General features: G+C 43.6%; 1 protein-coding gene across 1 annotated transcript; it reads right to left on the reverse strand.

Moving 5' to 3' along the window:
• Positions 1 to 8116: 8116 nt before the first annotated feature.
• Positions 8117 to 17101, reverse strand: LOC149462945 (uncharacterized). The gene is made up of 2 exons (XM_089676293.1): positions 16922 to 17101; positions 8117 to 11784 (listed from the first exon to the last, which is right to left on the reverse strand). Exon 2 carries the CDS (start codon positions 11780 to 11782, stop codon positions 9065 to 9067), a length of 2718 nt encoding a protein of 905 aa, XP_089532419.1. The 5' UTR covers positions 11783 to 11784; positions 16922 to 17101; the 3' UTR covers positions 8117 to 9064.
• Between the last annotated feature and the right edge of the window lie 9946 nt (positions 17102 to 27047).

Here is a 27047-nt window from a genome sequence, read left to right on the forward strand (position 1 = left end):
GTTTCTGGAAAATGACAAAAACTTTTTTTTTTTTTTTTTACACAAAGTGGTCATTTAAATGATATACAGGTGAAACTCGAAAAATTAGAATATCGTGCAAAAGTTCATTTATTTCAGTAATGCAACTTAAAAGGTGAAACTAATATATGAGATAGACTCATTGATTCAAGATAGTTGAAGCCGTGATTTGTCATAATTGTGATGATTATGGCTTACAGCTCATGAAAACCCCAAATCCACAATCTCAGAAAATTAGAATATTGTGAAAAGGTGCAATATTCTAGGCTCAAAGTGTCCCACTCTAATCAGCTAATTAAGCCATAACACCTGCAAAGGGTTCCTGAGTCTTTAAATGGTCTCTCAGTTTGGTCCAGTAGGAATCACAATCATGGGAAAGACTGCTGACTTGACAGTTGTGCAGAAAACCATCAGTGACACCCTCCATAAGAGGGAAAGCCTCAAAAGGTAATTGCAAAAGAAGTTGGATGTTCCCAAAGTGCTGTATCAAAGCACATTAATAGAAAGTTATGTGGAAGGGAAAAGTGTGGAAGAAAAAGGTGCACAAGCAGCAGGGATGACCACAGCCTGGAGAGGAGTGTCAGGGAAAGGCCATTCAAAAGTGTTGGGGACTTTCACAAGGAGTGGACTGAGGCTGGAGTCAGTGCATCAAGAGCCACCACACACAGACGGATCCTGGACATGGGCTTCAAATGTCGTATTCCTCTTGTCAAGCTGCTCCTGAACAACAAACAATGCCAGCAGACCTGGTCTGTTGCTCAGTGGTCCAAAGTCCTGATGAGAGCAACTTTTGCATCTCATTTGGAAACCAAGAACCCAGAGTATGGAGGAAGAATGGAGAGGCACACACTGCAAGATGCTTGAAGTCCAGTGTGAAGTTTCCACAGTCTGTGTTGATTTGAGGAGCCATGTCATCTGCTGGTGTTGGTCCACTGTGCTTCATTAAGTCCAGGATCAACGCAGCCGTCTACCAAGAGATTTTGGAGCACTTCATGTTTCCTTCCGCAGACGAGCTTTATGGGGATGCTGACTTCATTTTCCAGCAGGACTTGGCACCTGCCCACACTGCCAAAAGCACCAAAACCCGTGGGATTACTGTGCTTGATTGGCCAGCAAACTCGCCTGACCTGAACCCCATAGAGCAGTGATGGCGAACCTTTTTGAGCCCGAGTGCCCAAACTGCAACCCAAAACCAACTTATTTCTTTCAAAGTGCCAACACTGCAATGAAACCTGAATATCGAGCTTTTGGTTTAGAAAAAACAACTCGTACAGTAGTGCAAACTAATTAACAGTACAGGGATGACCAGAGACTGCGGACACAGTACAGGGATGACCAGAGACTGCGGACACAGTACAGGGATGACCAGAGACTGCGGACACAGTACAGGGATGACCAGAGACTGCGACAGTACAGGGATGACCAGAGACTGCGGACACAGTACAGGAGATGACCAGAGACTGCGGACAGTACAGGGATGACCAGAACTGCGGACACAGTACAGGGATGACCAGAGACTGCGGACAGTACAGGGATGACCAGAACTGCAGACAGTACAGGGATGACCAGAGACTGCGGACACAGTACAGGGATGACCAGAGACTGCAGACAGTACAGGGATGACCAGAGACTGCGGACACAGTACAGGGATGACCAGAACGACTTGCGGACCAGTACAGGGATGACAAGAGCCTGGGACACAGTACAGGGATGACCAGAGACTGCGGACACAGTACAGGGATGACCAGAGACTGCGGACACAGTACAGGGATGACCAGAGACTGCGGACACAGTACAGGGATGACCAGAGACTGCAGACACAGTACAGGAGATGACCAGAGACTGCGGACAGTACAGGGATGACCAGAGACTGCGGACACAGTACAGGGATGACCAGAGACTGCAGACACAGTACAGGGATGACCAGAGACTGCAGACACAGTACAGGGATGACCAGAGACTGCAGACACAGTACAGGGATGACCAGAGACTGCGGACAGTACAGGGATGACCAGAGACTGCGGACAGTACAGGGATGACCAGAGACTGCGGACAGTACAGGGATGACCAGAGACTGCGGACAGTACAGGGATGACCAGAGACTGCGGACAGTACAGGGATGACCAGAGACTGCGGACAGTACAGGGATGACCAGAGACTGCGGACAGTACAGGGATGACCAGAGACTGCGGACACAGTACAGGGATGACCAGAGACTGCGGACACAGTACAGGGATGACCAGAGACTGCAGACACAGTACAGGAGATGACCAGAGACTGCGGACAGTACAGAGATGACCAGAGACTACGGACACAGTACAGGAGATGACCAGAGACTGCGGACACAGTACAGGGATGACCAGAGACTGCGGACAGTACAGGGATGACCAGAGACTGCGGACAGTACAGGAGATGACCAGAGACTGCGGACAGTACAGGAGATGACCAGAGACTGCGGACAGTACAGGGATGACCAGAGACTGCGGACACAGTACAGGGATGACCAGAGACTGCGGACACAGTACAGGGATGACCAGAGACTGCAGACACAGTACAGGGATGACCAGAGACTGCGGACAGTACAGCGATGACCAGAGACTGCGGACAGTACAGGGATGACCAGAGACTGCGGACACAGTACAGGGATAACCAGAGACTGCGGACACAGTACAGGAGATGACCAGAGACTGCGGACAGTACAGGGATGACCAGAGACTGCGGACAGTACAGGGATGACCAGAGACTGCGGACAGTACAGGGATGACCAGAGACTGCAGACACAGTACAGGGATGACCAGAGACTGCGGACAGTACAGGGATGACCAGAGACTGCGGACACAGTACAGGGATGACCAGAGACTGCGGACAGTACAGGGATGACCAGAGACTGCGGACACAGTACAGGGATGACCAGAGACTGCGGACAGTACAGGGATGACCAGAGACTGCGGACAGTACAGGAGATGACCAGAGACTGCGAACAGTACAGGAGATGACCAGAGACTGCGGACAGTACAGGGATGACCAGAGACTGCGGACACAGTACAGGGATGACCAGAGACTGCGGACAGTACAGGGATGACCAGAGACTGCGGACACAGTACAGGAGATGACCAGAGACTGGGGACACAGTACAGGGATGACCAGAGACTGCGGACAGTACAGGGATGACCAGAGACTGCGGACAGCACAGGGATGACCAGAGACTGCGGACAGTACAGGGATGACCAGAGACTGCGGACAGTACAGGGATGACCAGAGACTGCGGACACAGTACAGGGATGACCAGAGACTGCGGACAGTACAGGGATGACCAGAGACTGCGGACACAGTACAGGGATGACCAGAGACTGCGGACAGTACAGGGATGACCAGAGACTGCGGACAGTACAGGAGATGACCAGAGACTGCGAACAGTACAGGAGATGACCAGAGACTGCGGACAGTACAGGAGATGACCAGAGACTGCGGACACAGTACAGGGATGACCAGAGACTGCGGACACAGTACAGGGATGACCAGAGACTGCGGACAGTACAGGGATGACCAGAGACTGCGGACACAGTACAGGAGATGACCCAGAGACTGGGGACACAGTACAGGATGACCAGAGACTGCGGACAGCACAGGGATGACCAGAGACTGCGGACAGCACAGGGATGACCAGAGACTGCGGACAGCACAGGGATGACAAGAGACTGCGGACCAGCACAGGGATGACCAGAGACTGCGGACAGCACAGGGATGACCAGAGACTGCGGACAGCACAGGGATGACCAGAGACTGCGGACAGCACAGGGATGACCAGAGACTGCGGACAGCACAGGGATGACCAGAGACTGCGGACAGCACAGGGATGACCAGAGACTGCGGACAGCACAGGAGATGACCAGAGACTGCGGACAGCACAGGAGATGACCAGAGACTGCGAACAGCACAGGAGATGACCAGAGACTGCGGACAGTACAGGAGATGACCAGAGACTGCGGACACAGTACAGGGATGACCAGAGACTGCGGACAGTACAGGGATGACCAGAGACTGCGGACAGTACAGGGATGACCAGAGACTGCGGACAGTACAGGGATGACCAGAGACTGGGGACACAGTACAGGGATGACCAGAGACTGGGGACACAGTACAGGGATGACCAGAGACTGCGGACAGCACAGGGATGACCAGAGACTGCGGATAGCACAGGGATGACCAGAGACTGCGGACAGCACAGGGATGACCAGAGACTGCGGACAGCACAGGGATGACCAGAGACTGCGGACAGCACAGGGATGACCAGAGACTGCGGACAGCACAGGGATGACCAGAGACTGCGGACAGCACAGGAGATGACCAGAGACTGCGGACAGCACAGGAGATGACCAGAGACTGCGGACAGCACAGGAGATGACCAGAGACTGCGGACAGCACAGGAGATGACCAGAGACTGCGGACAGCACAGGAGATGACCAGAGACTGCGGACAGCACAGGAGATGACCAGAGACTGCGGACAGCACAGGAGATGACCAGAGACTGCGGACAGCACAGGGATGACCAGAGACTGCGGACAGTACAGAGATGACCAGAGACTGCGGACCTTTGGGGAGGGAGGGGGAGCGGGTACCTGAATTTGACAGGTACCCGCTCTTACTTCCGCAGAGTTTTTTTTTTTTATCTTACCTGTTCCTCGATCCAGCCGCGCGCTGTCTTTCCGGCTTCTGTAGTGTGGGCGCTCGTTGGACAGCCGGATGCCCAGTGCGCATGCGCGAGAAGCGCTGCGCTTTGTGATTGGTCCGGCGGCTTCTGGGATCTGTCATGTGTCCCAGGTACCGCCTTACCATTCACAAACAGCACTGCTTCTTGTGCATGCGCACTTGGGACCCGGCTGTCATGCACACTACAGCCGGGAAGACAGCGCGCCGCTGGATTCTCCTGGCGTGCCCACAGATAAGGCTCGGCGTGCCGGCTGTGGCACGCGTGCCACGGGTTCGCCATCACTGCCATAGAGAATCTATAGGGCATTGCCAAGAGAAAGATGAGAGACATGAGACCGAACAATGCAGAAGAGCTGAAGGCCGCTATTGAAGCATCCTGGTCTTCCATAACACCTCAGCATTACCACAGGCTGATAGCTTCCATGCCACGCCGCATTGAGGCAGTAATTGCTGCAAAAGGGGCCCAAACCAAGTACTGAGTACATATGCATGCTTCTACTTTTCAGAGGTCTGATATTGTTCTATGTCCAATCCTTGTTGTATTGATTGCATGTAATATTCTAATTTTCTGAGATTGTGGATTTGGGGTTTTTATGAGCTGTAAGCCATAATCATCACAATTATGACAAATCACGGCTTGAACTATCTTGCAACTATCTTTGCATGTAATGAGTCTATCTCATTTATTAGGTTCACCTTTTAAGTTGCATTACTGAAATAAATGAACTTTTGCACGATATTCTAATTTTTCGAGTTTCACCTGTATTTCTCACACACACCCATGGGTATATGTGGAATTACACCCTAAAATACATTCTGCTACTTCTTCCGAGTATGGGGTTACCACGTGTGTGAGACTTTTTGGGAGCCTAGCCACATACAGGAGCCTGAAATCCAATGACCACTTTGAAAGCCTGAAGGTGCGTAACTTCCTCATTTCACTTCCTCACTACCTATCACAGTTTCGAAGTGCCCGGATAGCACCAAACCCCCCTCCCCAAATGACCCCTTTTTGGAAAGTAGACACCCCAAGGAATTTAAAAAGAGGCATGGTGAGCAGGGGTGGACTGACCATTTGGAAACTCGGGCACTGCCCGAGGGCCCGGGGTCAGTAGGGGGCCCCATGAGATGCCCCTGGTACCTTTTTCATAGGCTTTTTTGAGTTTGGGCAAGGACACAGGGGCCCCATGATCCCCTATTGCCCGGGGGCCACATGAGTTGTCAGTCCGCCCCTGATTGTGAGTGTTTTGCAGATCTCATTTTTTTTTCACAAGGTTTTGAAAAAGAAAAAAAAATAGAAAAAATATGTTTTTGTTTTTTTTCTTCATTTTCCAAAAACTTCTGGCAACAAACGAGATCTGCAAAATACTCACCATGCTTCTTATCAAATTCCTTGGGGTGTCTACTTTCCAAAAAGTGGTCATTTGGGGGGTTTGGTGCTATCCTGGCATTTCAGGGCCTCCGAAACTGTGATAGGTAGTCAGGAAGTGTAATGAGGAAATAAAGCCCTTTAAAAGCCTGATGGTGCTTATTGGATTTTGGAGTCCTGTACTTGGCTAGACTGCCAAAACGTCTCTCACATGTGGTACCCCCAAACTCGGGAGAAGTAGCAGAATATATTTTGGGGAGTAATTCCACATATACCCATGGCATGTGTGAGCAATAAATCATTTAAGTGACAATTTTGTAAAAAATTCCAAAAACTTTTCCAAAAACTAAAAAATAAAAAAAAAATAAAAAAATAAATTCTTCTGTTGATTCAATATGCCTCTCTTCAAATAGTTTGGGGTGTTTTCTTTCCAAAAAGGGGTCGTTTTGGGGGGTGGGGGCATTTTATGGCCCAGCATTAGAAATTTATGCCACACATAATTTACTCTTCTAACCACCTAAAGACCAAGCCTTTTCTGACACTTCTTGTTCACATGAAAAAAAATCTGTATTTTTTTGCAAGAAAATTAATTTAAACCCCAAACATTATATATTTTTTTAAAGCAAACACCCTAGTGAATAAAATAGTGGGTGCTGCAATTTTTTATGTCACATAGTACTCACGCAGCGATTTTTCAAATGCAATTTGTAGAAAAAAAATACACTTTTTTTTTTTTACTTTTAATGCAGAAAAACACAATATATTGGCCAATTACTTGGTAAAATATAAAAGATGATGGTATGCCAAGTAAATAGATGCCAAACATGACATGCTTTGAAACTGCGCATGCCCTGTGCAATGGCAACAAACTGCATACGTTTTTAATATCCATAGGCAACGATTTACAAGCTACCATTTTTTACAGAGGAGATCTAGTGTTAGAATTACTGCCCTTGATCTGACTTTCGTGGCGATACCTCACATGCATGGTGCAACTGCTGTTTCCATACTGGCACAGGGTCAAAGCTCACGAACGCAGGTACACACGTGCACGGAGGGGGGGGGGGGGCGAGGGTACTTTTTTTTTTTTTATTTGTTATTTTGATTTTTTTAATTAATTATTTTTAACACTGCCCGTTTAATTTTTTTTTATCACTTTTACTACTATCACAGGGAATGCAAATACCCCCTATAACTTCATGGACATTGTCATATATTCTTTTTTGAGAGATCTGGGTTCTATCAGACTCTAGATATCGACTCTGCCCTTACATTATCTAATCAAACCAAGATCAGTGTGATCAGATGCTTTCCCAATTTACAAATGGCGCTGTTTATATCTTGCGAAACTGAAGTGATGAAATGCTCGTAGCTTCTGATTTCTTAGGCTATTAGGCTAAAGCCGATTGCCAGCTGAAAAAAATGATACCAGGATGATGCCTGCAGCTGTAGGCATCATCCTGGTATAACCATTCAAAGTCCAGTGATGTACCAGTACGTCGCTGGTCCTTATTGGGTATATATGCTATGTTCTTTTTTTTTTTTGTATGCAGCCTGTGGACTGAATGAAAAAAAGAGAAGAAATCTCTGCCAAAAAAAAAAGTGTGGTATGCCCACCATTAAAATATACCGCCCTGCATCCACCCACTTCTAATGGTGGGTACACATTAGGTCCCATGCGCCAGTTCCAAGATTGTACAAATGTCTAAATAGTGTCACGCTTGAATAAAAATTGTCCACGTATAAGTGGTATCCCCTATGTAAAAAGGATGACACCAAGTCCCAAACTATCTTGCCACTACTCCCTATGTAGTCTGGGCATCCGTGGAACTCCACGTGACTATCTTTTCCCTCGTAAATCCGAAACTTATAAGTATAGCCTGTTGTCCTCTCACAGGTCTTCTACATCTTGACCCCATATCTGGCACGCTTGCTGGGGAGAAATTGTTTGAATGCAAGGCGGCCAGTAAAATTAATGAGGGACTCATCGACGCAGATTTTTTGCTGGGGAGTTGTTAGATTTCCAGAGTTATGAAAAAACTCTATTAATATTTCTAGGTTCTTGTAGATGGTTGTGGGAAGAAATCCTTATGAAAACCAGGTCAGTATGAGCAGTGTGACTTTATTTGATCACACACCAAAAATACAAAGTCAATAAAAAACAGTAAATTCAGACATATGTAGCTTAAAATGAAATAAAAATAAAGAATAAATTGCCTTGGATATTAGGAAATAATGTAGTTCCTTTGCATATCTTAGATAGAAGTTTTCTTGGCCTAGTTTAAGAAATGACCATGTGAGATTCAATTTCTTTTGTTCTTTGTCCAAGCATGTGCTTTGAGTAAGAGTGTGTGAAAAGAATGTCTCTGTGTGTGTGAGTGAATGAAGTGAAGTGTAGTCTATCTGAGAAACTTCTGCCTCGTTGTTTGAAAAGCTGCATACTTAAAATGCATGAGAAATTAGATCCTCCCATTAAGCTTTGTTTCAAATTCGCGGGCTTCTAAACCACTCCCATAATCAACTCCTAGTTTGAATAGAAACAGATGTTCCCATTCAAACCACCAAGTCATTATCATGATTGACATACAGATTATGAGAAAGGTTTCTGAAGTTCTTATATTACATACAACTGTCAAAATCCATGATTTATGACTACAATTTAAACTCTCAGACTCATTAAACGAATTCACAGTATGGTATACATTACATGAGTATTTTAAAAGAAAACATGACTTTAAACCTCTACTGATTACCTAGACTCAAACACAAATAATTCACATCTGACCACTCCAATACAAAACCTCACATTCACATCCAATTAAGAGGGAATATATATATATTCTGCCAGCATATATTTCAAAAACTACTAAAGACCGAATTAAAGTTTGGATATTAAAAAATTAATATTACATTCCCCTCTGAAATATGAAATTCATATTAATTTATAACAAGCACACATCATTTATATCACAAACACTCAGGTTTTGATTTAGTAATCTCAAATGTATCATTATTTGTAACTGAGTCAGCATAACCAGAAAGTAGTTTCCTCTGAAGTATATCTTGTAATAGATTATCTCCTTTCCTAATTTCACTTCTAATTTGCTTATAGAAACTGTTCATTTTACACATCAAACATAATTGAAATATAATACATAATATGATAATAATAAAAATAATTATTACAGGATGTAATAAAATATTTCCTGCTGCAGATGCAATTGAAGTTTTTCCCAACATTGATACAGTACGTTTAAATTTTGACCACCAAGAATGACCTGAAAATTCAGACCATTCATGTTCTATATCTTTTAAACTCCCTTGTTCATGTTTAAATAATATTTCTGCTTTTTGAAGTTCATCTGATAATGCTATCAGTAAACCTTCATCTTTTTGAATAACATTTGCCCAATCTCTCCATGGGAATTCATCCACTTGAGATATATTGTACTGTATGGGAAGAGCACTTATATTTTTCATAAGCATGTTTGTTAAATTCATTCTCATCCCATTAACACTTATTGCTGAAATATCTCCTTCTATACAGAACAAACCTCGACTTAAGTTTTCTGTATGTGTACAAGAAGAGAAGAAGGATTGAACCCTTTCTGAGTCAGACATAACTTGAAAACAAACTTTCTTTTTATCTACAATTGAGATTAACTCAGAAGTGGTTTTAACCTTTTCTATCCTTGCTGAACATAGAGTATGGTTATGGTAACAAGAATGAAATATACCTTTGTCTTGATTAGGTAGACAAATCACTTTAGACTGAAATTGTAAACATGAAGACAGATCTAATTGTTCTAACTCAAAATTATTATCAGTAAATGCAAAATCTGTATATTGCAGATGGTAATATAATAACTGTGTGTTGCTAACTGGTAATCCCAAGACAGTGATTGGAACCAATATTTGTTCTTTTCCTGCTACAGGAATCATTGAAGAACTATAACATATGTTCTGATAACATCCAATCCACTTATTTACCCACAGATCAGTATGGTTTATGGCATATACATACTCTCTTGGTAAATTTTGTACAATACCTATAGGAGTTATTCCACTTTGAAAAGCTTGAGCTATTATTTTAAAATTTGTGGAATATTCCATCTGAATTTCTAAACATGCTCTGGCTATATGGGAATGCTGTTCACTTGACATTAAATTAAGAGTAATATTCTCTAAGTGTAATATAGATGGACCCATAATATTGGCTGTTTTAATCACCATATTTTCCAATATTTGATTCAAGTTTCTTTGTACTTTAATACTATTGCTTCCCACTAAACCGGCTGTCTCGAGATCAGACTTTAGTGTACTAATGTCCATGCTATTTGTAATACTACCAATAGAACCTATTCCTCCTAAAATACCTTCAACTATACCACGTTTATTCCTGTGAGGATTCCTAATATCAGTACCAAACCATCTTTCAATACCTAATTCCATGTTAACCAGATGTTCTTTACATTGTGGAAACCTTGTTGAGATTTTCCATTCTGAAATGTTAAAGTTCCACACTATAATAACAAACTTTCCTTCTCTCAACAGAAGTTTGGTCTGGAAATGGTTAATTTGGAAGGGACTGGCTGGAATAAATTTCTTATCCGTACACTGCGTTCTTTTAGGGGATAGTACAATTACATTTGTATTTACACATTTCTTTGGATAATTTTCTATTGATATGCAGCATTCATATATACCTGTATCATTAATTGATATAGTGTTTTGATGATACACAAAGTTATCATTATCCCAGTTCAAATTACCAAAAATACTTTTATGGATAACATCAGTTTTATCATGAAGAAAACTTCCCAAAAATTCACCATTCCTTTTCCAAGTTAATAATGAATTTTGAGGTAGGTGTATTTGTATATTACACATCAAATTCAGATTATCCTTTCCTTCTACAAGTCTTAATGATTGAGGAGATATTTTTATCTCTGGGACAATCAAATCTACCACAGTAACAATTACTTTGACTTTAGTTTGAACCAAAGCTCTTGTCACTTGGAAATCCCATATTTTCACTATGTCCTCTTTTTCATTACCATTAATATTCAAATGTTCAGGATCAAGAAAGTGTGAATAACTTTGTAATTGATACCAAATATCTGTTTTAGAACTTCCTATATTTCCAGTATTTAACATGTCTATGGAAATATCTCCTGACCAAATAGTAGGTTCATTTCCCTTTAAAACTATTAACCAGTATCCCATATCGGATAAATTACATTCAAAGTTACTAGTTTCGTTATTGATCCTATAAAATCCTTGCATTTTAACAAATTTTGATTTAGACTCTATTTTAGCTCTAACTTCAATATCATTATTATGAACGAAATACAATTCCGAACAACAAGTTCTCCCATAACCTATGCACATATATCCTAGCAAGTCTTCAGCTGTATTAATGTTACTGTCTTTAGGAAAAAATCTTTTGTTCCTAATAAGTGTAGTGTTTTTCTTATGTAGGGCTTCAGTCTTGTTAACTTCTGCATTGCTGGAAAAGTTTATGTTGTAGATTACTAATATTGTCATTGTCACTAAGGAAAAAATCGATCCTGTAATAAGTCTTTTCTTTCTACTGCTTTGATTTTCCTTATGTTCTTTTGTTGTAATGTTTATTTTTCTTTGGAATCTGCGATGCTTTGTTTCTTCCGGATTATTGAAATCCATGTCTGCAAAAGAAATGCAGTATCATTATCTCGGTATAAACAATTTGCATTGGTCACTGTGCATCCACATTGTTTGTTGTCTGCGCGCATTTTTTACTGAATTAAGAGGTCTTTGCACTTGTACCATTACTCCTTGAACATCCAAAATATCAAATGGACCTTCCCAGTTGCTTTGCCATGGTCCAGTTTTTCTGAAAGTTTTTACCATTACTTGTCCTCCTTTTTCGAACTTAGAAGAATGTGGAGGAACCATTTTTTGCATGCGAGTAGCTGCATGTGGTACAATAGTGTTCAGATTGTCTTGCAACATCTGTAACCACTTTGTTTTTTCTATTGCCTCTTTTTGCGGCGTTGACAAAAACGGTTCATGGGGAAAAACAATACGCATTTTCCTTCCTGTCATTAACTCAAAAGGAGAATACTGTGTTGCAGAAGATGTTGTACTTCTGACACTCATCAGAACCAATGGTACAGCATCAACCCAAGTATTTCCTCTGTCTAATAACATTTTTGCAATCCTTGATTTGACAGTCCTATTCATTCTTTCCACAATACCTGCAGATTGTGGATGATAGGGCACATGAAATCTCTGTTGTATACCCAAGATTTTACACATTGCCTGCATTATTTTACCTGTGAAGTGGGTTCCTCTGTCACTACTGAGGTTTGTTGGTATACCCCAGACTGGAAAAACATGATTAATTAGCATTTTAGCAGTTGTTAATGCATCATCTTTGCGAACAGGCAAGATTTCAATCCATTTTGAAAAAACATCAACTACAACTAAAGCATACCTGTACCCATTTTTACCTGTAGGTAACGGTCCTATATAGTCTAGTTGTAATGTGGACCATGGTCCATCTGCTGGAGGAGTTCTTTGTAATGGAGGTTTTTGACCCTTTGGTCGAGGATTCACTTGAGCACAGATTAGACAAGATTGAACTACACTGTCTACTGTTTCTTCCATTTTGTCCCAGTAAAATTTTTCCTTGAGTATTTCAAGCAATCTTTGTTTACCTATGTGACCTAAGCTTTCGTGATTGTACTTTGTAAATTCTACCTGTAGATGCTGCGGTATAACAGGACGCAGAAACCCGTTTAAGTCATGATACAAAATTCCATATTCACATATAAAGGGAAATTTTGGATCAACCTGAGAAGCAGAAAGAGATGGATCCCTTTTCTGTTCTTCTGCAAAGGAGGGAATCTGTGTGTCTGTCTTCCTAACAACATTAACTGAGACTGGTTCAGACTGAATCACTGGTACTCCGTGTAAAGCTGCTTCCTTTGCTAAGAGATCAGCTGTTCTATTGCCTACACTCATCTCATCATTGTCCTTTCTATGAGATGGAATTTTTACAATTGCATAGGCAATAGGATTTTCCTCTGCTAGCTTAAAAATTGATTCAAGTGTCTCTTTGTGCACTAGGACTTTGTTAGATGCATCTACAAAACCTCTACGTTTCCAAATTGGTAAATAATCTGTCAGGGAACGTACAACATATGAACTGTCACTGTAGATCACTAATGGACTTCTGTTCTCTTCCTTGTCTAATGTCAACACAGTTTTTACTGCTTCAAGTTCTGCCCTTTGAGCTGAAAAATGTCCTGGCAATTTGTGCTGTATGGAATAATTACGCTCTGGATACCAAATTGAATATCCACTGTAATAATTACCTGACATACAGTATCTAGAACCATCAACAAATACAGGTTCATCAATTTTCTCTGCCTCTCTACGGAAAAGAGGAGAGGAAGTTTCTTGGACTTCACATAGACATTCATGTTCTAACCCGTTGTATTCCATCAACTGAGGTAGGACATACTTGGCATTATGTTCAACCTGTATTTGCTTAGGTGATAGAGCCAACAACCATTGAGAAAATCTTTGGTTGGAAACTCCAGGAACATTTTTCTCAAAAAGAAACTTCAAAGTGCTATGTGGAGTTTGTAGAATAATTTTGTTGAATCCTACAATATGCTCTGTTGCTTTTACTGCATAATGTACTCCCACAAGTTGTCTGACACAATCATCAAAACCTTTCTCTACTGGAGTAAGCAGACGTGAGAAGTATCCAAGACTTCTCCAGACTCCTCCCTGTTTCTGAATCAAGACAGCTGAGATTGCAGTTTCTGAAGCATGCACTTGCAAAGCAAATGGTGCTTGCTTATCAACAGTAGCCAAAGCTGGAGCTGTTTGCAAATCATTTTTCAACATCTCAAAAGATTTTTGCTGTATTTCTGTCCAGGGACCAAATACATTTTCCTCATTGTACTTCAACAAATCATACAATGGTTTGGCTTTTTCTGCAAATGATTCGATAAAATCTCTAGAGAAATTTACCAAACCCAAAAACTGTCTCAGTGCTTTGAATGTTGTTGGTACAGGAAGTGACGCAATAGACTCAATTCTTTCCTGTAAAGGCTGTCTCTTTCCTGGACCAATCAAAACTCCAAGAAATTTTACTTCATTTTTCATGAGCTGAACTTTGCGTGTATTCAGCTTGAGACCTTCATCTTGCAGAAGTGTAAACAATTCTGCTAAGAGAGTCCTGTGTTCAGTTTCAGAATTCGTCATAAGCAAGATATCATCTACATATTGAATTAAACAATCAGGTCTAGAAAATTTAGACAAAACATTTGCTAATGCCTGATGAAATATAGATGGAGAAGAATGAAAGCCTTGAGGAAGACGATTGAAACAATACTGGACATTTTTGTGGATAAATGAAAACTTGTATTGGCAACTCTCAGCCAATTTAATACTAAAAAATCCATTTGCAATGTCAAGAACAGAGAACACTTTTGCATTGGCATTTATTTGTGACATGATGTCTGGAGTTTCTGCCACAATGGGTGTACAACTTGGAGTGTATTTGTTTAGCATTCTTAGATCTATCAATAATCTATATGCACTAGGGTCATCACGCTTTGCCACTACCCACAAAGGATTATTAGTAACTGAATTAGCTTTCCTGATGATACCCTGTTCCAAAAATTCTTGTATGATTACTGATACAGGTTCATCAGATTCTGGCGGCAACTTGTATTGTTTTAATGGGGGATGGTCTTTGCCTTGAATATTAACTTCAATATTTTTGAACAGTCCAGCTTCATTTTTACCTTGACTCCACAGTTTTTTGTGTAGTTGTACTAACTGTTTCAATTCCAGATTATCTCCAGTATCTGGCCATTTATAGTCAGCATCAATTGCTTCTGTCAAACAGATGCTACCGACTTCACAATAATCTGTTGGGTCAATTACCATAGGCTTACGATTAGCAGAGCCCTGCCAAACAATGCCATTGGCTAAATCAAGTATCCACCCTCTTTGAGACAAAACATCAGCACCAATAATGTTCTCTGATCCTTGACAATACCAAAAGTCTATCTCCATTTGCGAACATCCTGGTATTTCAAAAGACACATTTTTACATTTTTTAGCTTGAACATCACCTTTTCCATTGAAACCTACAACTGTGCATACTGTTGCATTAGATGGAATTGGTATTTTCATGCCTAAAACACTTATTTGGGCTCCTGAATCCAAAAGAATTGAAGATTTCTGTCCATTAATTTTAGCTTTTACATAAGGGCGGCCACACTTGTCCAAGAAAATTGGAGCTACATATTCCAGACAATGGAGTTCAACTTCCTTTTCTTTTGCTAGTCATGGTGAAGGTAATAATGGCTGTCTTGAAGTACTGGATGAATGTGAGTTGTTCACATTTCCTCCATTACTAATTGACATTTCACTAATCTCTCTGATCAGAGGAGCGTAGGATGAAGATGACTTAACTTCCTGTGAACGAATTGGAGCTGACGGTTCAGGAGAAATAAGTCCATTTTCTTTACCCAAATTTCTCATCTGAATGTCTTTCAAAAACTTCCTACACTGCCATTTCAAATGCCCTGGTTTTGCACAATAGTAACAAGTGAGTGGTCTTTGATTCCCTTGTCTTACTCTGTCATTCCTGCGGGGGGCAGCATTTCCTGTCTTGACTTTATCCTGACTGTCAGTCTTAGGATAATTATTCTCAATTAAAGCAATTTTTGGTCTTACATTATTTAGCTTTAATTGTCTCCTAATTTTGTCAATAATATAGGCAGCGTCATCCAAATTATCCTTTTCATTAGCAATCAATAAAGATGCTGGATCAAGGTACTTAAATTTTTTTACAAAATCCTTGACCATAGCAGGGGTCTCATCTTGTAAATTAAAAATCATCCTGTATGCCTTAGAAAATCTAATCCTAAAATCATAAGGGTCATCATTAATAGTAGCTCTTAAGGAGTCTAAAATTTCCAAACTAGGTGTCTCCTCTCCTGTTGTGAACAGTAATAACTGTCGTAGTCTATCAGTAGCATTGCTATGAATTTCTATATCATCCTCATTCATGAAAGGAGTCTTGACTAACCTACGAGCCATAAAACTGGGGATCCACAACCCAAAAATGCGATTTCTTTGCTCATCAGTTAATTGAAACCTATCACAAAAATTCTCAAAAACATCGGAATTATGGAAAGAATTTTCTCTCATGTTATATGCTGGTATATCCTTCAATATTTTCATTAACTGATCCTGAATCTGTAACTTCAACTTAGATGCTCTAGCAAGTAATTTCTGTCTCTGAACAGTAGTCTCACCGCCTTCCTCATCACCCCTGGGTGAGTCCGGGATAAATGAAGCTTGGGCCGTTTCTGATTGTTTTTTCTTCGATACCACAGCTATTTGCTTATTTTTTAATATTGCAACATTTTGAGATTCAATTTCTTGCTCAAGATGTTCAATATAGGTACAAAAAGTTTCACAGTTTGCACAATCGGATTCAACAGTATCCTGCATGTCTGTACTCTGTAAGACATTTTTGCTATCTGTCTGAACAACACAAACCACATTTTTCTCTGGCAATTCAAATACCATAGAATTGAAAACTCTAACTAGCTTCACAATGTTACGCAATTTTCTTTTCATCTTATTAAACGTAAATCTAGAGCTATCAATATCAACATTAGCCTGCATACATTGATCATACATAGCTTTCCATAAACCAGTATCAGAAGCATGGCTAGCTAAACCTTGAAATTCCAATTTACTTTCATTAGCTAATGAATCAATAAATTCCATTTTTCTACTCACCGAATGTAGTAAATTTCCTCTTTTGTCCTGACTTAGAGACTTTTCTGGTCACCACTTGAATCCTCAGATCTCCACAACCAACGTTTTCCGTTCCAGGTTCTGCAATCTTTCCGAAGCTTAATCAATAGAAATAGTTCATCTCAATCCCCTCTGAAGAAGCGAGGATAAATTGAAAAAACGAGGAAAAATCGAATGGCTGGCACTCGCCAATAATGTTAGATTTCCAGAGTTATGAAAAAACTCTATTAATATTTCTAGGTTCTTGTAGATGGTTGTGGGAAGAAATCCTTATGAAAACCAGGTCAGTATGAGCAGTGTGACTTTATTTGATCACACACCAAAAATACAAAGTCAATAAAAAACAGTAAATTCAGACATATGTAGCTTAAAATGAAATAAAAATAAAGAATAAATTGCCTTGGATATTAGGAAATAATGTAGTTCCTTTGCATATCTTAGATAGAAGTTTTCTTGGCCTAGTTTAAGAAATGACCATGTGAGATTCAATTTCTTTTGTTCTTTGTCCAAGCATGTGCTTTGAGTAAGAGTGTGTGAAAAGAATGTCTCTGTGTGTGTGAGTGAATGAAGTGAAGTGTAGTCTATCTGAGAAACTTCTGCCTCGTTGTTTGAAAAGCTGCATACTTAAAATGCATGAGAAATTAGATCCTCCCATTAAGCTTTGTTTCAAATTCGCGGGCTTCTAAACCACTCCCATAATCAACTCCTAGTTTGAATAGAAACAGATGTTCCCATTCAAACCACCAAGTCATTATCATGATTGACATACAGATTATGAGAAAGGTTTCTGAAGTTCTTATATTACATACAACTGTCAAAATCCATGATTTATGACTACAATTTAAACTCTCAGACTCATTAAACGAATTCACAGTATGGTATACATTACATGAGTATTTTAAAAGAAAACATGACTTTAAACCTCTACTGATTACCTAGACTCAAACACAAATAATTCACATCTGACCACTCCAATACAAAACCTCACATTCACATCCAATTAAGAGGGAATATATATATATTCTGCCAGCATATATTTCAAAAACTACTAAAGACCGAATTAAAGTTTGGATATTAAAAAATTAATATTACAGGAGTATAGACATCTGCAAATTTTTGGTTAAGGTGATTTGCGTGGGGCTGAATTTTGTGTACCCGTTCAAATTCAGGGTCACCCCGAGGACGACAGAGTGTATTATCGTTGAAATGCATAAAACACATTATATTCTCATATCTATGCCTGGCCATGGCAGCAGAGAACACAGAATATGATGAATCTGGTCTGTGGACCAATACAACCGCAATTCATTTTTTTTTTGTAATGCCCATGTTGAGGGTTAGGCCCCCAAAAAATATAAATTCGGAAACCGTAAAGAGTTTCCATGCGAATGGTCTGGCAAGGTTTGAATTTGGGTTGGCGGTGATAAATTGTTGTACATAAAAAAAGCTTTGATCCACAATCAATACATACAGATCTTCGGTGAAAAAAAATCAAGGGGAGGAGTTAAAATTGCTATTTCCACCTGAATTCCGGGTTGGGAAGTGAATGGGGGAAGTACGGGTGCTGCAGAATTTGTGGGCTGCCAATCGGGATTTGCAAGCACATCTGGAAAGATATTAGGGGTTCTACAGGCCTGTGTGCGAATTCTTGGTGGTTGCGGGACAATACTTGTGCTCCCCACCGCACCAGCTTGTACTGCGCCTATGGGACTCGCCACGTCGCCAAGTCATATTGCAGTGCTGGTATTATTATTCTGGACAATCTTTATTATTATTTTTATTTATTTAGCACTCTTTAATAATATTGTATTTTTTATATTTTTTTTGTTTTCTTGTATTTTAGTTCATAGCTATATCATAATTGTTTTAGACAATCATACATTTCCCAAAAAAGCGCGGCACCATTTACTACACCATATTATTATTATTATTATACAGGATTTATATGGCGCCAACAGTTTGCTCAGCGCTTTACAATATAACGGGAGACAATACAGAACAGTCCAGTTAAATACAAGGGTAACCCTCTTGTATTGGGCCTGATCCTGGGAGCTTACAATATAAGAGGTATGTGAAAGACCAGGATGTACTAGACCGCTGGTGCTAGCCAGTTCACCAAAGGTAGCGTTGGCACTAGTACTGGCACTCTGCTGCACATGAGAGTCGTCAAAATTTACCAGCAAGTGCTAACAGATCAGGCCTGATTCTGCGAACATTGCGGTTTTGTGTACAATGTATCAAGTGACAGTGACCTACTGACACTGCACTTGCTGGGGGAGAAGGGGTGGGTAAGCGTAGGGGCTAAAGGCAGGTGCTGGGGCTGATCCCGCTAACACTGCGTTTTTGGGGACACTATACTAATGTGAATGCTGGTATAGTGCTGATCCGTTCCGACACTATACTAGCAATGGAGGTTTATTGTGTATGAGCGTCTTCCTGGCAATCAAGGGTTTAAATGTGATTACTGGTGTACTGACGGGCAATCTGACGCCATTTGCGAGGGGCATGAAAATCATGGGAACGCGAATCACGTATATATATATATGTGCTTTTGCGCACCTGTAGCAGTATTTCTGCTTTAGGGCGTTCAGGAAGCGGTTACAGAAGCGGTTTGTGTTACGGCACTGCTTTACTTCAACTGACAATTGCGTGGTCATGTAACGCTGCACCAAAATGAAATTTACGTTCTTTTTTCCCCACGAATTGGGCTTTCCTTTGGTAGTATTTGATCGCCTGTACGTTTTTTTATTTTTTGCGCTACAAAAAAAAAAAGACCGACAATTTTGAGAAAAAAAACCAATATTTTTGACATTTTGCTATAAAACATGTACAGTAAAAAAAAATGTAAAAATCAACTTTCGTCATAATTTTCATCCAAAAAGTATTCTGTGACATGTCTTTGCTAAACAAAAAAAAATCCCAATACGTGTAAATTATGGCGTTTACAAATAGAAGTATAGATACTGGATTTTTTTAATACTAATAATAGTGTCGATCAGCAACTTATGGCGGGACATTCTGACACTGGGGGGGGAACTGACTTGGGGTCACTGACATCCCCAGTGACACCAATACAGTGATCCGAACTCCGGCGAGTAATCACCAGCCGGGACCAGGTGACTGACACCGGCAGCTGCGATCGATGCCGCGGGTAGGGCGATGGCGCGCTCCCCTACCCCTGAATGCAGGATCATGTTTATATACGTGATCCTGCGCACAGGGGCCGCCTTGTAGCAGTATATGTACTGTGGGCGGTCCCCTAGGGGTTAACCTCAAGCTCGGAAGAAGAACTTCCATAGTGCTCAATGATTATTTTCCTTTATTAAATAAAAATATTGCATTCACGTTGTAAATTGAAAAAGAGATGTGCCTGCAGTAAACAGAGAACCAATGCCACAATTATGTAAGAATCACCCCTCGGGGATGGCTGACTTAGGCAGCACTCATTGTCTCCAGCTCGCTTTCCCAGACCACTAAGCTCCACGAAAACCTTTGCAATGTCATACACCTAACGTGGGACTCGAACCCACGACCCTGAGATTGAGTCTCATGCTCTACTGACTGAGCTAGTTAGGTCACAGGGGGGAGCTTATTGGTCCAGGAGAGGGAATATCCAGGTAATATCTGGATTGGTAATTGGATTTGGAGCAGACAAAGCAGATTTATACCTTTAATACAGTATACCTAAAGTGTTTGTTCCTGGAGTTCAGCTTTAACATAACACTGTTACCATCTGAGTATATGTAAACTTTAATAGATGGTGTGAATTCTTTTATGAATGGTCCTTTTAAAGACCAAGCCTAATGAATTAAAGGATAAGTTCTTCTTCCAGGACATGTTACATGTTCCACTTGTTTTTAAGGTGGAACATGTAACATGTGCCTACTCCTGCAGCTCTCCCCCCGATCCCTCTCTCCCTGTGACAGCGATCCGGGGATCTTCTCCCCGTACCTACTGTGATGAAAAAGAGCATGGCCCTGCGGGGCTCCGCCCATACGGTCAAGTCATCAATCTACACATCAGTGTCCATCCTCAAAGAGCTTGCAATCTAATGTCCCTAACTCACATAGATACATATACTAGGGCCAATTAACCTACCGGCATGTATTTGGAGTGTGGGAGGAAACCGGAGTACCCGGAGGAAACCCACGCAGGCACAGGGAGAACATGCAAACTCCAGGCAGCTAGTGCCATGGTTGGGTTTCAAACCGACGACCCTAGTGCTAGGCGGAAGTGCTAACCACGTAGCCACTGTGCTGCCCAATCTCTATCATTAATTCTATCTGACAGATTGTAGAACTCCGGGAAGTCAGCTGTGGCTGTAGTTCCGGGAGCCTGATGCTGGACCTTCTAACTACAAAGTGGATGAATTCCTGGAATTCAGCTTTAATGTTGAAGAAAAGCCTAACTCTAACTTTTCTCACAAATATCCCCTCCCCCTCCTCCTACCTATCCTGCCTAACACGTATATATATATAAAAAAAAAAAAAAAAGATCTGTGTACTTATCTATTTTCAATCTGGCCATGTGATCCCACAACTTTGACTCCCCTGTGTAATGGCTGATCCCTCAGTAATGGATGTGAATTCCAGGAGGCATGGCCCAGCCATTTTCGGTCCTGCCTTCTCTCCTGCAGCAGGCAGTCACTGAGACAGGGGAGCTGGAGCTGCAGGATCACGTGACTGGAGTGGATTTAAAATAGGTAAGTACACACATCTTTGTTTTACAGGATAGGTGGGAGAAGGGGGGAGAGTCAGTCTGGGATGTCAGTGGTTGGGGGTAGGTGAGTGTCAGTTTGGAGTGTCAGTGCTGGGGGTAGGCAGGTGTCAGTTTGGGATGTCACTGGATAGGTGGGTGTCAGTGGTTGGGGTAGGTGGGAGTCAGATGTTGGGGTAGGTGTCGGTGGTTGGGGGTAGATGGGTGTCAGTCTGGAGTGTCAGTTGTTGGGGGTAGGTGGGTGCCTTGATGTGGTGTCAGTGGGTGGGGGTAGATGGGTGTCAGTCTGGGGTGTCAGTTGTTGGGGGTAGGTGAGTGTCAAACAGGGGTGTACATGGTTGGGGGTAGATGTGTGTCAGTCTTGGGTCTCAGTAGTTCGGGGTAGGTGGGTGTCAGTCTGGGGTGTCAGTGGTTGGGGTGGGTGGGTTTCAGTTTGGATGTCAGTGGTTGGGGGTAGGTGGGTGTTAGTCTGGGGTGTCAGTGCTTGGGGGTAGGTGGGTTTCAATTTGAGCAGTCAGTGGTTGGGGGAGGGGGGTAGGTGGGTATCAGTGGTTTGGGGTGATGGGTGTCAGTGATTGGGAGTAGGTGGGTGTCAATCTGGGGTGTCAGTGGTTGGGGGTAGGTGGGTGTCAGTCTGGGATGTAAGTTGTTGTTACTAGGTGGGTGTCTTTCTGTGGTGTCAGTGGGTGGGGGTAGGTGGGTGTCAGTCTGGGGTGTCAGTTGTTGGGAATAGATGGGTGTTAGTCTGGGGTATGAGTGGTTGGGGGATAGGTGGGTGTCAGTTTGGAGTGTCAGTGGTTGTGGGTAGTTGGGTTTCAATTTGATATGTCAGGTAGATAGGTTGGGGGTGATGGGTGTGAGTCTGGGGTATCAGTGGTTGGGGGTAGGTAGGTGTCAGTCTGGGGTGTCAATGGTTGGGGATAGGTGGGTGTCAGTCTGGGGTATCAGTGGTTGGGGGTAGGTGTCAGTGGTTGGGTGTAGATGGTTTTCAGTCTGGGGTGTCAGTGGTTGAGAGTATTTGGGTGTGAGGCTGGGGTGTCAGCAGTTGGAAGTATTTGGGTGTCAGACTGGGGTGTCAATGTTTGGGTGTCGATGGGTTTCAGTCTGGGGTGTCAGTGGTTGGGAGTATGTGGGTTTCAATTTTAGATGTTAGAGGTTGGGGGTGATGGGTGTCTGTCTGGGGTATCAGTGGTTGGGAGTAATTGGGTGTCAGTCTGGGGTGTCAGTGGTTGGGGGTGATGGGTGTCAGTCTTGGGTATCAGTGGTTGGGGATAGGTAGGTATCAGTCTGGGGTGTCAGTGGTTGGGGGTGATGGGTATAAGTCTGGGGTATCAGTGGTTGGGGGTAGGTAGGTTTCAGTCTGGGGTGTCAGTGGTTGGGGGTGTCAGTCTGGGGTATCAGTGGTTGGGGGTAGGTAGGTGTCAGTGGTTGGGTATAGGTGAGAGGCAGTGACTGGAAACAACACAAAATACTGCCTCTTTTCTGACACATTGACACAGATTATGTCACGTGAGAGAAAAAAAAAACAGCCCCCCTGCCCCTGGTTGCCCCAACTATCTGTCCTTCGTATCAGAGGGGTCTTATCTTCCTCCCCTTCATCACGGTTGTGACTGCGCACACAGACCAGATAGCAGGGTGGGATTTACACTAGAATATTAATAATAAAAATCATCGTCATCATCACCTGCGTTTATATGCAATCAGAGGCGCCCTCCCATCGCACATAGAGGCATTGTGAAGAGTGTAAATCCCAGGCAGGAGGAGGAGAGCGCGAGCGACACCAGTTACCTAGTGAACGCTCCTTTGTATAGTGTTTATTGCTCTTTGTCCTGGGATGGTAGGTTGGTGTCAGTGGTTGGGGGTGATGGGTGTCAGTCTGGGGTATCAGTGGTGGGGGGTAGGTGTCAGTGGTTGGGAGTATTTGGGTGTCAGTCTGGGGTATCAGTGGTTGGGGGTGATGGGTGTCAGTCTTGGGTATCAGTGGTTGGGGGTAGGTAGGTGTCAGTCTGGGGTGTCAGTGGTTGGGGGTGATGGGTGTCAGTCTGGGGTATCAGTGGTTTGGGGTAGGTAGGTGTCAGTGGTCGGGTATAGGTGAGAGGTGGTGGCTGGAAACAACACAAAATACTGCCTCTTTTCTGACACATTGACACAGATTATGTCACGTGAGAGAGAAAAAAACAGCCCCCCTGCCCCTGGTTCCCCCAACTATCTGTCCTTCGTATCAGAGGGGACTTATCTTCGTCCCGTTCATCACGGTTGTGACTGCGCACACAGACCAGATAGCAGGGTGGGATTTACACTAGAATATTATTAATAAAAATCATCGTCATCATCACCTGCGTTTATATGCAATCAGAGGCGCCCTCCCATCGCACATAGAGGCATTGTGAAGAGTGTAAATCCCAGGCAGGAGGAGGAGGAGAGCGCGAGCGACACCAGTTACTTAGTGAACGCTGCCTTGCATTGTGTGCCTTGCTCTTTGTCCTGGGGAGGTAGGTTTGTGTCAGTGGTTGGGGGTGATGGGTGTCAGTCTGGGGTATCAGTTGTGGGTGGTAGGTGGGAGTAAGACGTTGGGGGTAGGTGTCAGTGGTTGGGAGTATTTGGGTGTCAGTCTGGATTATCAGTGGTTGGGGGTGATGGGTGTCAGTCTGGGGTATCAGTGGTTTGGGGTAGGTAGGTGTCAGTCTGGGGTATCAGTGGTTTGGGGTAGGTAGGTGCCAGTCTGGGGTGTCAGTGGTTGGGGGTGATGGGTGTCAGTCTTGGGTATCAGTGGTTGGGGTAGGTAGGTATCAGTGTGGGGTGTCAGTGGTTTGGGGTAGGTAGGTGTCAGTGGTCGGGTATAGGTGAGAGGCGGTGGCTGGAGGCAACACACAATACTGCCTCTTTTCTGACACATTGACACAGATTATGTCACGTGAGAGAAAAAAAACCAGCCCCCCTGCCCCTGGTTGCCCCAACTATCTGTCCTTCGTATCAGAGGGGACTTATCTTCGTCCCGTTCATCACAGTTGTGACTGCGCACACAGACCAGATAGCAGGGTGGGATTTACACTAGAATATTAATAATAAAAATCATCGTCATCATCACCTGCGTTTATATGCAATCAGAGGCGCCCTCCCATCACACATAGAGGCATTGTGAAGAGTGTAAATCCCAGGCAGGAGGAGGAGAGCGCGAGCGACACCAGTTACTTAGTGAACGCTGCCTTGCATTGTGTGCCTTGCTCTTTGTCCTGGGGTGGTAGGTTTGTGTCAGTGGTTGGGGGTGATGGGTGTCATTCTGGGGTATCAGTGGTGGGTGGTAATTGGGACTAAGACGTTGGGGGTAGGTGTCAGTGGTTGGGAGTATTTGGGTGTCAGTCTGGATTATCAGTGGTTGGGGGTGATGGGTGTCAGTCTGGGGTATCAGTGGTTTGGGGTAGGTAGGTGTCAGTCTGGGGTATCAGTGGTTTGGGGTAGGTAGGTGTCAGTCTGGGGTGTCAGTGGTTGGGGGTGATGGGTGTCAGTCTTGGGTATCAGTGGTCTGGGGTAGGAAGGTTTCAGTCTGGGGTGTCAGTGGTTGGGGGTAGGTATCAGTCTGGGGTGTCAGTGGTTGGGGGTGATGGGTGTCAGTCTTGGGTATCAGTGGTCTGGGGTAGGTAGGTGTCAGTCTTGGTGTCAGTAGTTGGGGGTGATGGGTGTCAGTTCTGGGTATCAGTGGTTGGGGTTAGGTGGGAGTAAGACGTTGGGGGTAGGTGTCAGTGGTTGGGAGTATTTGGGTGTCAGTCTTGGGTATCAGTGGTTGGGGGTAGGTAGGTGTCAGTCTGGGGTGTCAGTGGTTGGGGGTGATGGGTGTCAATCTGGGGTATCAGTGGTTGGGGGTAGGTAGGTATCAGTCTGGGGTATCAGTGGTTTGGGGTAGGTAGGTGTCAGTCTTGGGTGTCAGTGGTTGGGGGTGATGGGTGTCAGTCTTGGGTATCAGTGGTTGGGGGTAGGTATCAATCTGGGGTGTCAGTGGTTGGGGGTGATGGGTGTCAGTCTGGGGTATCAGTGGTTGGGGGTAGGTAGGTATCAGTCTGGGGTGTCAGTGGTTGGGGGTGATGGGTGTCAGTCTTGGGTATTAGTGGTTGGGGGTAGGTAGGTGTCAGTCTGGGGAGTCAGTGGTTGGGGGTGATGGGTGTCAGTCTGGGAAATCAGTGGTTTGGGGTAGGTAGGTGTCAGTGGTTGGGTATAGGTGAGAGGCGATGGCTGGAGGCAACACACAATACTGCCTCTTTTCTGACACATTGACACAGATTATGTCACGTGAGAGAAAAAAAAACAGCCCTCTCTGCCCCTGGTTGCCCCAACTATCTGTCCTTCGTATCAGAGGGGACTTATCTTCGTCCCGTTCATCACGGTTGTGACTGCGCACACAGACCAGATAGCAGGGTGGGATTTACACTAGAATATTATTAATAAAAATCATCGTCAGCATCACCTGCGTTTATATGCAATCAGAGGCGCCCTCCCATCGCACATAGAGGCATTGTGAAGAGTGTAAATCCCAGGCAGGAGGAGGCGAGCGCAAGCGACACCAGTTACTTAGTGAACGCTGCCTTGCATTGTGTGCCTTGCTCTTTGTCCTGGGGAGGTAGGTTTGTGTCAGTGGTTGGGGGTGATGGGTGTCAGTCTGGGGTATCAGTGGTGGGTGGTAGGTGGGAGTAAGACGTTGGGGGTAGGTGTCAGTGGTTGGGAGTATTTGGGTGTCAGTCTGGATTATCAGTGGTTGGGGGTGATGGGTGTCAGTCTGGGGTATCAGTGGTTTGGGGTAGGTAGGTGTCAGTCTGGGGTATCAGTGGTTTGGGGTAGGTAGGTGTCAGTCTGGGGTGTCAGTGGTTGGGGGTGATGGGTGTCAGTCTTGGGTATCAGTGGTCTGGGGTAGGTAGGTTTCAGTCTGGGGTGTCAGTGGTTGGGGGTAGGTATCAGTCTGGGGTGTCAGTGGTTGGGGGTGATGGGTGTCAGTCTTGGGTATCAGTGGTCTGGGGTAGGTAGGTGTCAGTCTTGGTGTCAGTAGTTGGGGGTGATGGGTGTCAGTTCTGGGTATCAGTGGTTGGGGGTAGGTGGGAGTAAGACGTTGGGGGTAGGTGTCAGTGGTTGGGAGTATTTGGGTGTCAGTCTTGGGTATCAGTGGTTGGGGGTAGTTAGGTGTCAGTCTGGGGTGTCAGTGGTTGGGGGTGATGGGTGTCAGTCTGGGGTATCAGTGGTTGGGGGTAGGTAGGTATCAGTCTGGGGTATCAGTGGTTTGGGGTAGGTAGGTGTCAGTCTTGGGTGTCAGTGGTTGGGGGTGATGGGTGTCAGTCTTGGGTATCAGTGGTTGGGGGTAGGTATCAATCTGAGGTGTCAGTGGTTGGGGGTTATGGGTGTCAGTCTG

Source organism: Staurois parvus, unplaced genomic scaffold (genome assembly GCF_062004578.1).
Source record: "Staurois parvus isolate SC_StPar_1 unplaced genomic scaffold, SC_StPar_1.0 ptg000165l, whole genome shotgun sequence".
Classification (NCBI taxonomy): Eukaryota; Metazoa; Chordata; class Amphibia; order Anura; family Ranidae; genus Staurois; species Staurois parvus.

Excerpts from the sequence above, each read along its gene's own strand:
- LOC149462945 (XM_089676293.1), bottom strand. The coding sequence starts at position 11,782 with ATGGATTTCAATAATCCGGAAGAAACAAAGCATCGCAGATTCCAAAGA.